This window comes from Caenorhabditis briggsae (genome assembly GCF_000004555.2).
Source record: "Caenorhabditis briggsae complete genome, chrIII, whole genome shotgun sequence".
Classification (NCBI taxonomy): Eukaryota; Metazoa; Nematoda; class Chromadorea; order Rhabditida; family Rhabditidae; genus Caenorhabditis; species Caenorhabditis briggsae.
This window is the reverse complement of record NC_013490.2, coordinates 64250-77105: the sequence shown is the minus strand read 5'-3', so window position 1 is coordinate 77105 and position 12856 is coordinate 64250. Positions and strand designations below refer to the sequence as shown.

At 34.2% G+C, this 12856-nt stretch overlaps 1 protein-coding gene across 1 annotated transcript; it reads right to left on the bottom strand.

Annotated features, from left to right (window-relative positions):
- Positions 1-3404: 3404 nt before the first annotated feature.
- On the bottom strand, positions 3405-12856 carry CBG15277 (the record flags this gene model as incomplete). Its single annotated transcript, XM_002642945.2, has 9 exons — positions 3405-3569; positions 3633-3737; positions 3784-3957; positions 4005-4248; positions 4985-5121; positions 5774-5912; positions 8130-8303; positions 8356-8459; positions 12818-12856. 9 exons carry the CDS (start codon positions 12854-12856, stop codon positions 3405-3407), a joined length of 1281 nt encoding a protein of 426 aa, XP_002642991.2.

The window sequence follows — 12856 nt, the reverse complement described above, 5'->3', positions numbered from 1 at the left end:
TAAAATTAAATGTAGAACGTTTCTATGACAAAAAATCAAAAAAAAGTTTTTTTTGGGATTTCGAAAAAATGCCTTATGTAAGACTTAGCTTTTTTTTCGATCAAAAAAATGTTTGTCAATTTTTTGAGATTTTTTGTTATGAAAACGTTTTACATTCAAATTTAGGTACCGAATTCGAATATCAGATCGAGATCTCTTCTCGATACGAAGTTATGGACAAAAGCCTGAAACCGAATTTTGGCTTAAGTACATGCTTAGAACAATCCTTAATAACTTTGTTCAAATAAGAGATTTGGGCCTGAAATTTTGGGACGTAACTTGAAATTGAATGTAGAACGTTTCTATGACAAAAAATCAAAAAAAGTTTTTTTTGGGATTTCGAAAAAATGCCTTATGTAAGACTTAGCTTTTTTTTCGATCAAAAAAATGTTTGTCAATTTTTTGAGATTTTTTGTTATGAAAACGTTTTACATTCAAATTTAGGTACCGAATTCGAATATCAGATCGAGATCTCTTCTCGATACGAAGTTATGGACAAAAGCCTGAAACCGAATTTTGGCTTAAGTACATGCTTAGAACAATCCTTAATAACTTTGTTCAAATAAGAGATTTGGGCCTGAAATTTTGGGACGTAACTTGAAATTGAATGTAGAACGTTTCTATGACAAAAAATCAAAAAAAGTTTTTTTTGGGATTTCGAAAAAATGCCTTATGTAAGACTTAGCTTTTTTTCGATCAAAAAAATGTTTGTCAATTTTTTGAGATTTTTTGTTATGAAAACGTTTTACATTCAAATTTAGGTACCGAATTCGAATATCAGATCGAGATCTCTTCTCGATACGAAGTTATGGACAAAAGCCTGAAACCGAATTTTGGCTTAAGTACATGCTTAGAACAATCCTTAATAACTTTGTTCAAATAAGAGATTTGGGCCTGAAATTTTGGGACGTAACTTGAAATTGAATGTAGCACGTTTCTATGACAAAAAATCATAAAAAGTTTTTTTTGGGATTTCGAAAAAATGCCTTATGTAAGACTTAGCTTTTTTTCGATCAAAAAAATGTTTGTCAATTTTTTGAGATTTTTTGTTATGAAAACGTTTTACATTCAAATTTAGTTACCGAATTCGAATATCAGATCGAGATCTCTTCTCGATACGAAGTTATGGACAAAAGCCTGAAACCGAATTTTGGCTTAAGTACATGCTTAGAACAATCCTTAATAACTTTGTTCAAATAAGAGATTTGGGCCTGAAATTTTGGGACGTAACTTGAAATTGAATGTAGAACGTTTCTATGACAAAAAATCAAAAAAAGTTTTTTTTGGGATTTCGAAAAAATGCCTTATGTAAGACTTAGCTTTTTTTCGATCAAAATAATGTTTGTCAATTTTTTGAGATTTTTTGTTATGAAAACGTTTTACATTCAAATTTAGGTACCGAATTCGAATATCAGATCGAGATCTCTTCTCGATACGAAGTTATGCACAAAAGCCTGAAACCGAATTTTGGCTTAAGTACATGCTTAGAACAATCCTTAATAACTTTGTTCAAATAAGAGATTTGGGCCTGAAATTTTGGGATGTAACTTGAAATTGAATGTAGAACGTTTCTATGACAAAAAATCAAAAAAAGTTTTTTTTGGGATTTCGAAAAAATGCCTTATGTAAGACTTAGCTTTTTTTTCGATCAAAAAAATGTTTGTCAATTTTTTGAGATTTTTTGTTATGAAAACGTTTTACATTCAAATTTAGGTACCGAATTCGAATATCAGATCGAGATCTCTTCTCGATACGAAGTTATGGACAAAAGCCTGAAACCGAATTTTGGCTTAAGTACATGCTTAGAACAATCCTTAATAACTTTGTTCAAATAAGAGATTTGGGCCTGAAATTTTGGGACGTAACTTGAAATTGAATGTAGAACGTTTCTATGACAAAAAATCAAAAAAAGTTTTTTTTGGGATTTCGAAAAAATGCCTTATGTAAGACTTAGCTTTTTTTTCGATCAAAAAAATGTTTGTCAATTTTTTGAGATTTTTTGTTATGAAAACGTTTCACATTCAATTTTAGGTACCAAATTCAAATATCAGATCGAGATCTCTTTTTGATACGAAGTTCTATTTGAACTTTATTACGAAAAATGCCTTATGTAATTTTTTTTTCGAAATCCCAAAAAAAAATTTTTTTTGTCATAGAAACGTTCTACATTCAATTTCAAGTTCCTTCTTAAAATTTCAGGCCCAAATCTCTTATTTGAACAAAGTTATTAAGGATTTTCCTAAGCCTGTACTTAAGCCAAAATTCGGTTTCAGGATTTTGTCCATAACTTCGTATCAAAAAGAGATCTCGATCTGATATTTGAATTTGGTACCTAAAATTGAATGTGAAACGTTTTCATAACAAAAAATCTCAAAAAATTGACAAACATTTTTTTGATCGAAAAAAAAGCTAAGTCTTACATAAGGCATTTTTTCGAAATCCCAAAAAAAACTTTTTTTGATTTTTTGTCATAGGAACGTTCTACATTCAATTTCAAGTTACGTCCAAAAGTTTCAGGCCCAAATCTCTTATTTGAACAAAGTTATTAAGAATTTTCCTAAGCATGTACTTAAGCCAAAATTCGGTTTCAGGATTTTGTCCATAACTTCGTATCAAAAAGAGATCTCGATCTGATATTTGAATTTGGTACCTAAAATTGAATGTGAAACGTTTTCATAACAAAAAATCTCAAAAAATTGACAAAAATTTTTTTGATCGAAAAAAAAGCTAAGTCTTACATAAGGCATTTTTTTCGAAATCCCAAAAAAAATTTTATTTGATTTTTTGTCATAGGAAAGTTCTACATTTAATTTTAAGTTACGTTCCGAAATTTCAGGCCCAAATCTCTTATTCGAACAAAGTTATTAAGAATTTTTAAACATTTTTTTGATCGAAAAAAATATCTTCAGTTAAGCTATAACTCCATTCAAATGAGTGATTTGAGCCTGAAATTTTTTTAAACTGTTGTGAAAATTTTTCCTGGAACAGTTTCAATCTTTCCTAATATCGTCAAATATTAAAAAATACTTTCAGCTCAAATTTTTTTGGAACACTAAAAACGACTGTAGTTCTCATCTCGAAGCAAAAAAAGAGAAAGGTTCAAATTAATCTGTTGTATATTAAGAAATCCCAATTCAAAAAAAGAGAAACAATAGGAAAAATAAATAAAATCAAATTGACCAAAATTTATCACAACGAATACCGTTCATTTTTCTCCGAAAAAAGCAAAGAAAGTACAAAAAAAGTTTGGTGCTAAATGTTCTGAGAATGTGTCTGAGGAAGTGGGAGGCGAACGAGAATATAGACCCGTTTAGGCAAAACTTACAGCGGAAAAAAGCAATGAACAGTTATAATATGAAAAACAGTTAGATTTGCGCACTTGTGCCACGCGGCACAAGATGCAATGCATCGAGTTTGGCGTTGGATTCTCGAATGAAGTAACTGACTGACGATTCGTTTTGGAGCCATTTGATGGTGGCTTTCTTAAATAGGAACCATTGATGAAGTTCATCCTGGTTGAAGATTTCCGACTGAAAAAAGTTTAAATTAATTTTTTTCATACCGAACACAGTTTTTCTCAAAACAGTACTCACCAGTTCTTTATCGTAATCAGCTTCTCTTCGTGTGCTAATTTTTCTCAAAAAATCAGTGTCCTTCAATCTCTTTGCAATGTATCCCTCTTCAGCACGGGCGGATTGCTGAAAATTGTTTTTAAAATTGATTAAAATGTTAGAGTTAACTTACAATATCAATGGCACCATCTTTAATGCGCTCATTCAGTTTGCTCCATTGCAGACGGAGGTTCGTTTCGATTCCCACTAGTTCCTTGCTTTTTTCTAAATACCGGCGTACTCGGATAGCGAGATTTTTATCCTGTTGCTCGACTATTGATAAAAGACGGGCACCAGTTCGTTCGATCTGAATATTACTTTTGTTTTTCAAATGCTGATTCCAAATACAAAAACCTCTTCTAATTCGTTTTCAATCATATTTTTCTCATCCTCATAAGTGATTAGCTTCCTGCTGACTTTTTGAATACTTTCATGCCGTGTCGATTCGAGACGTGCCAGGTCCTGCGAGCCCAGATCCGGATTACGGTACGATTGTTGAAGATTTATTAGAGATGGAGTTGGCATGAAGTTATTCAGGAAGGATGAAGTGGTATGCTGAATTGGAGATGGCGAGGAGAGGGACGTCATTGAGGTTGATCTGTAAATTTAAAAATAGATCATCGGGAAAAAACAACTTGAAAATCGAAATGCGGCGAACACATTTCAAACACTATGGAAATATTCTTAGTGTTCTTCTAGAAAATGTTTTTCTTTTTTTGAGATTCGTATAGTGCAAACACAATAGTTAGTCATAAAAAGTATAGGGAGACGGCTGAAAATGTTATCATTACACATGAAACGTGTCAAAAATAAACAGTAGAAATGCTTTTTGACAAATTCTGGGAATCGAAAACGAAAATTTGTAGATCGGGTCTTTTTCTATGAAGTTCTGAAGAATTCATTTAGAAGCATCGAGAACTTTAAGCTTCTCATAGGTAGGCGGAGATTTTTAGTCCGGAAATTGGAATCATATGCTTTTTCCCAACAAAAATCGATTAAAGAAATTCTAATGGCAAATTGTGTAGGTGGGTGTCTAGGTGTAAAAAGCAGAAACATTTTCCCAAAATTTCTGAACTTTGGGCCTTTATGCAATATGAAAATACTTGAAACTATTCCTCTTCCTAAAAGGTCGTAAGCCGTCTGATATTTGCATAGGGAGACAAAAAAAAATGCAAACATCATATGTTTATGTGATAAGAATGGAATTTTCGATGTATTTGTAACCGAGACTCAATATTTGCAATCGGGGTTAACTCCATATTAGGCTCACAAAAAATGTTAAAAGTAATCCATTGCGAGGAGAATTTATATACATGGCGTTATAAAAAACTCACCGATTTAAATGATCAATTCTCAAGCCCTTTGGTTTGATTGGCACCGGAGGCTTTGGTTTGTAGATATCAATATCAATGGATCCGTTCAAAGATGAGGCCATGGAAGGACTACGCTCGTCGATTGGCATTGGATGAACCTGAATATTAAGTTTGATTAGAATTAATGTTACAAGCCTCTGTGTTTGCATCAAAGAACAGGTCAAAATCAGAAGATCCAACTGTAGCAGGATCAGGAATTCAAAAATATTGTTTTACTGATTTTATTGTTTACATGTTCTAATGCTCAATATAAGCGCAGCAGCAGTTGGAAGCTCATTATAACATTTTATAAACTACCGATGGGTTCCAATAGACACTGAGTAACAAAAGAAAGACCAGTATACTTTCTTACACTACGGTCTGTTTTACAACAGATGTGTGTGGGTGGTGCTGCCCGGAGCACCATCGCAACACCACATTTTTCATTTCTGACGGCTAGTTGTGAGAATAAGATATATAGTTTCAATGGCTAGAGTGGATCTGAATAATTTTATTTAGGTCATAGGTTTGAATAAAAAATAAGATATTCAGGTCTGGAATGTTGCTTTGTACCTTAAAATTGAACGTAAAACATATTGGTAAGAAAAAAGGATTTTTCTATTAAACTAGTTGTAAAATAAGTTTTTAAAAGAATTCTAAAACATTTCTTTGTTATAAAAATGTTCTACATTCAATTTCAAGGTAAGGGCCCAAATTTCAGACCAGGATCTCTTTTCGGAGACCAAAATTTTCTCATATAATTTTACTCACCTCAACAGTTGGCTTGGCTGTGACCGGAGGTGGCATCGGGGGCGGAGCCTGTGGAGCAACAACCGAAACCGGTGAGGATACGGTTGTGTTGGAAGAAAGTTCTAATGAGCTCATCGAATTGGAGAATGGGACGGAGAGTCTGAAATATCAATGAATTTTGAATGATTGTGTTTTCGAAATATTGATGTCATTTTAAAATCGAACTGGCGTTTTCGAAAATATACTATTTTGGGCACAAGAGGAAAAAGACACAACTTGCACCTGTGAATTTCTCTTTAACATTTCATTGAAAATTTAGGTGATAAGAACATGTTTTGTTTACTCTAGCTTTTATTCATCAAAATTTACAATGATCAAGGAAAGCGGTGATCAGAAAAGGGCAAAACTATATAAAATCCTAACCAATAGTAAAGATTCATCACAAAGTTTCTTCTTGTTCCAGAAACAATAGGAAATGAAAAAGAAGAAGTGAGCGGTGTGCGGGAGAAAATGCGAAACTTGTCGGATGAGGAATAAGAAGAAGAAGACGATTACGTGAGATCGCAGGAAGCGATGCCAATTATTCAGATCACAGGATAAAGACAGGGAGAAAGTACGGGGAAATTGGAGAGATTCAGACAGTTAGACTGAGAATTGCTTGAATTCCTAGCGCATTTTGGAAGCCACTTAAGAGAGTGCGGAAGAAAAAAGAAAAAGGTTTCGATCAGAATTTAGAAAGCATGGAAATTAGGAAAACGTCTGAAAGTTACGATAGTAACATTGATAAACTTAAAGTAGGAAACCGTGTTTATGATCTCCAAAAATTAAAATTGAATAGCGATATCTTGAAGTTTGCAGCTCACTGTTAATCTTGAATATTAAGTTTTGAGGACTCAAATAGCATAACGAGTTCATAAGGCTTAATAAATGAAGTGGTGTCTCTTTTCTTCTTTGTATTCCATACTCTCAGGAGGGAAGTTCCCCACAGATTTAGATTAGCTTTCCAATTTAAAACAGTAACACAAAAGTGAGGAGCAAGACGACAAACTAGCGCCATAGGCAGACCAGCCAGACGTGCGAAGCTCTGGAGCCGCGGCAAACAGGCTCGTTAATCTAATCTCTGAATACCAACCCGAACTTAAAAAACGGAGTTCATCCTAACCATTTCGTTATCAAAATTCACAAAGATCACCATCATTGTATTCCAGAAATCTTTGTTGTTTCAATCTTCTCTCTTCTGAATCTAGGCTGAATGATACACGAGGGAAAGTAGGTGAAAAGATGTCCTTTCACTATTATTATAATTTCTAATATCTGAATATCTCGGAAAATTAGAGAACGTTTTCAAGAGAGGAAAAATACGAAAAGTCGGAAAAGGAAAAAGAGATGAATTTCTCTTTTCACATGTCGCACTTTCGATTGATAGTCGATAGTGATAACGTGGGAGAACGCGGACCAAATGTGATCATGAATATAGGAAGCTTGGGGGATAATATAGCCTATTACAAAGTGGTTACTACTCGATTTTCTTAAACGCTTTCAGATTATTCTTTAACAAATAACCTTGAAAACGTGAGGGGCATTTTCTGAGTCTTTTATGTTTTGCCCTCTAGTTATCATTATATCTGTTCAATAAACAAATTACAAATTAAAAAACGAAATATGTGATTTAAACAAACTGGGGCCTATAATAGATGCTCAAGAAAATCTGAGCTTAAAAACCAAATTTTAATCATATCTAACCCAAAATTAAGTTTCAAAAAGCTTTACTCTAGCATCCTTTTACGACACAATAAAATCAACTCTTGAGAAAATAACCGCGAAATTTCTAACTGACATATGTAATCCAAACTATGTCACAGTAGTTTTTGTCCGCCACTAGTTCAACTAGACTAAACTGAATGAGAGTAGAAAAGAGAATAGGAGATACATGGCTGTAGGAATAAAAAATAGAATGCATATAACCGTTTGTCCCGTTTTTCGAAATGGAGATGAAATTCGACCGAATGCATAACTGAACCGCCCGGTTGTTCCACTTTTATGGTTTTGGGTGTATTTAGGGAGGTACCCAAAAAACGAGTGTTGACCTAGATAAGCTTTCTGACAAATACATCAGTTTTTCGACATTTTGGTACAGTATTTTTGATGCTTTTAAAAATTGGAAGTAGAAAAAAGCTGTTTGAATATAAAAGTAAAATTTCGAAAAGGAACGTTTTCAGCTGAAACTCTGGAAACAGCCTTTTCTTTCGAAATTAAAAAATAAAATTTAAATTTCTAACAATTTTCTTAATATTTTCCTACAGAAGAGAGAAACAATCTTCAAACTTGCACTTTATCGCCATAGTCTGGTCAATTTCTGAATAACAAAAAAAATTACCTTGGTGTTGGAACAGGTACGAACGAGGGATCAAAATCGGGAAGAATGGATTGATAGTCTCCGGAATCAATCAGAGACCGGTAGTTGGATGATGTTTCGGTTGGTGTTGGGGAGATGGACGTTTGAGAAGAGGAGCTGGATGGCGAGAAGAATGGGGATGGGCGGGATAGTGCGCTGAACGTTTTTGGAATAACCGTTTGAACTTCCAACACTCCAAAAAACTTACGCTTCCTCTGCCGCAGTCCGCTTCTGTCGAATCTTCCTTTTTGCTCCTGATGGACTTCTGTGCAACATTGGGCCGTTATCTTGTGGTAGGAAACTTCGCGAAGGCTGAAAAAATAACAGTTGAAAAATGCTGAAGTTTTCTCCGTATAAACTAATGTTCTCGAAAAATCATTAGTTTTCTCTTCCCTCGTTTTTCTCTCCGAAAAAGAACACCAACAACAGGTGTCGGTGAAATAAAATGGTAATTAAAGACATCTGTTGATGATGAAAAAAGTGTTGGGCTAGGGAGAGTTTCCGAAAAGGAGGAAATTCTCCGTTTTCACGGATCAACAGTTTTAGGAGAGAACCAGAAGAAAAAAACAAAATTGAAGTCCCCAGATTTTCAAAAGAGGTTTTTTTTATTTGTAAAACGAAATGATGTATTTCAGATGATGTGCTTATTCCCATGAAATTTTTGGTTTTCTTCAATACTACATTCAAAACGCTCATAGTTTTTTTTTTGCTTGATATTTTCTGAATTTGTTATAAGTCCACTTTTGAAAACTTTGGTATGATTTCAAAAATCTAAATTACTTTATGTACGGATGTCCTCGCTACCTCCTTCTAATTCAAGACCTAAAAAGAATCAAGATGCATAAAAACGAAGATTGGAATGTGAGAAATGTCTTCCAATTCTGTCCATCCTTCCTCCATCAAACAAGGGGTAATAAATGAGAAAACCAAGAGAGTATCGAATTCAGAAGAGACAAGGAAAGAAGCAGACAGACGAGAGAGGTGAAAATCTTGTTCGATTCGATTTGACACCCAGCAATATCAAGGACAGAAAAAAAATAGATGAGTGGACAGCTGGTGAGAAAATGGATAGAAAAGGATGGCACGAAAGGGCAGATGATGATGATGGTTCATTATGAGTCACTGCATTGTTTTTGGCAACGGATGATTCGAAATATTCGTCATTTCAGAATAGAGGTATTAGCATACTTTACAAAAAAAGATAACTGCGAAAATTAGCAAAACTTCAAAGATGTTACTGTTGCGTCTGAAAGTCAGACGAATCGGTGCACATTTCATAACCGAAGAGTAGAGAAATTTGGTTCCTAATACGAACACATAAAGTGCACAGAAACACCAATTTTTAATAAAGTTAAAAATTAAAATAATTATTTTTTTTTAGAAAGTCTATTCATTTTTATAATTATTCACAGTTCAGGTAAGTTTCTAAATTAGTGAAACAAAAAAGATGGTTCATTTTTTGCCTCTATTTATTATTCTTTTCTTCCCGCTTTGCTACAGCTGTCACCCCAAAAAAGATCATCGCAGCGAGAAAATGTTGAATGAGGAGGTGAAAATGAAAACGGAAGCCCTCTTCTTCTCAGATGTGAATTGAAAAAAAAGACCGCCCGTCGAGAGGTGACCGAAATTCTCTTAAGTCAACAACACTGAAAGGGTAAAAGTATATCAAATGTTTTTCCTCGAAGACAGGTATCATACACTCTTTCGGTTTTTAATGATTAAAGAGTTTTGCGAGTTTCAGTGGATAGATTACAAATGATAAACATTCTAATATTCAAAATGGAATTTAGATAATTTCGCAATACATTTCATTTCAAAACTTTTCGTAATTATTTTGAAAGATTATCAACAAAAAACATTTGATTGGATATATTATATTTTGTCCCATATGCCGGACTAGCGTCCTCGGCCTACGGCCGACTCCGCTAGGCGCGGCTATGCCGCGCAATTAGGTGGAATCAGATGCAGGGCCTTCGGCCCTGGCTCTGTAAAAGTACCAATTCTGACGAGTTTTAGCAACCGGATAGTCATAGAGATTTTCTATCGATTAAAAAAAGAATCAGACAAAACGGACCGGAATTGACCTAGTTACGATTCTTCTAAAAAATTTCTACGAAATTTCTACAAAATGGGGGTGCGTGAAACTTACTCGATTTAAAGTAAGAAGGTGGCCGAAAAGATTTAGGTCCCACCAATTAAAATATAGAGCTTCAAGTTTGAACTTTCACAATGTTTTGTTTAACCTTTAACTTTTCAGACCTATTCGTCAAAATACATTATACTTTTAGAGAACCCACAGTCGGCTATGTCCTACTATGATAAAGTGGATAACCTTTGAGCGGTACGGCATCTCGGTGTAAAATAGAATTACGAAAAATTGATGAACATCCGAAATGTATAAAATACTATCATGCAAAAATCAAAGTTCTTCAAAAAACCTAATTTTTTTTTGTCAATCAGAAGAATTTCAATTATTTTGCTAGATCGAACTTTACACTTTTTAGCCTTTTGTATACATATGCAAATATAAATACTGAAATGTTGCACAAAGATGGATATACATACAATTTTCGCTTTGGCGATGAGTCATCGGTAGAGACGAACAAATAATAAACGACTTATTTTCTCTCTGCACGAATCTAAAAGACCGAGAGGTCGAGTTTTAGAGAAGGAGACAAAAACGAATTGAACGAAAAAGCACGATAAATCTGTAGACGTTTTTTTTCATTTACTATTAGGCAAGGGTTTTATGATTCATGCATTTATGAATAGATGAAATTTAATGAGAGTATGAGTAAATAATTGATGTGGGAGAAAACGGGATGTTAACGTTGAAAAAAAATGTACAACGAACAGAGGCTTGCGTTTTTTAACTAGACTTTTGGAATGCGTAAATTGAAAAACTTATTAAAATGGAGGTGATAGTTGTTGTGAAAACTTTCTGGCAATATTTGAGAATGATCAAATTACCGTAATCACTCTATTAGAAGGCCACCTAAACCGCCAACTTCGAGCCCAAATATCTCGGTGACTGTAAAAGATATCAAAAAGTAGTGCACTAATAAAAAATTGGTGATATTATGATTAACAATTTGTTAGTTGAAAACTTTTCGATATCTTTTACAGAAACCGAGATACATACTCAAAGTTATATATACTCAAAGTTAATGGTTTGGGTGGCCTTCTTATACAGTGTCTACGGTAATATCGTCAACTTTTGTATTTCCAGATGTTGCTTCATTTTCTCAGGGTGCCAATCTCGGCAATTTCACCGTAATGAAAAATTGAAGAAATACAAATAGTTTTATGCAAACTTCGTGTTCCCAAACGTTATCTCAGAAAAATGTTTAGTTCTACTGTACATGCTGAATAGTTTGACCAAGCTCCAGAAAAAAAGTATTGCTGAAATAAATTTTAAGCAATCACATTCAAAAGTCCAGAAGCCTGTATATGTGTGTCCAGTGGCTCAATGAGCACGCTGGGAAGTCAACAAAACGGTAAAAGAGAAAAAACATTTGTGAGGTGCTGCCTGACTGGGGTGCCAATATAAACATCATACTCGCTTTTTCTTGCTCAAAATTTCCGGAAGCTTTTTGGTAGGGGGCGACAGCTTTTAGAATGACGCGCGTATTGGCGGAAAGAGAGCCTAGGCGGCTTTCCGGAAAGGGACTGTTAGTTGGTGAGGTGTTTGGAGCAAAAGAGCAAAAGACAATAGTGAGTTACACGTGATTTGTTAGAGGGGCAAGTGTGCATCATGTTACCGTATACACGGGTCCCAATGTTTATAAAAATTAGAGGATAAAAAATACAAACTGGGTTTATCAACCTTTCAATGTTCATGTTCAATTACTCTGAAAAATCTAACTTTGAAGAAAAATATGATTATCTAATTATTTAGACTCATGAAAAAAACAAGCATTTTACTGACAGTTGGGATAAAAAACAACTCCAATCTCTCTCATTTTTCTTGACACAGAACGGGATAGATCAAAGAGAAATGAACGAGGGGATGGTGTGTATTAAAAAACTTGTTCGTAGAGTTTCCAAAAAAGATAATAGATAATCTCGTAATCCCTATAGGAGAAAAAAAATGGACAGCCAGGGGCAGGAATTTTTTTGTCATCCGATTTGGAAATCTTAAAAACATTTTTCAAATTTAAAAAACGCACTGTTCATTTCTCTTTTGCATTATATTGTTCTCCGTTCCTTAAAAACCGTCCGTTTTTACATGAATGTGTATATTTGGAACTGCCTGCGTCTCTTGAACTATCTCTTTCCGATATTTCCATTTTCCTGCCGTACATTCACCGATTTTTTTTCTCCAGTGGCGATTCCACGCATGTACATGTGTTCAAGTGGCCTCTCTTTCTACTCCAATCAAGGATTCCAGATTGGTGATCTACCAGATGAATTCGACTATGTTCCAAAACTACGATCTTTTGCGTTTTTGGAGGACCATTGGAAATAGAAAATTTCGCTGATCAAAACAAAGGTTCAGAAAATGTTTTAGAACAGTAGCAATATTTTTTGTGAAACTAAGCCCCGCTAAAACAAGATGATGAATAAGACGAGATGAGAAAAGTAAGAGTATGGTTATCAGGAACCAGAATCTCTAGATACACATATACGGACATATTATGCAATTTGGAATACTCGGGGTATATTCTTACCTTCAATGGTGGTACACCATTACTTGTTCCACTCGTCAT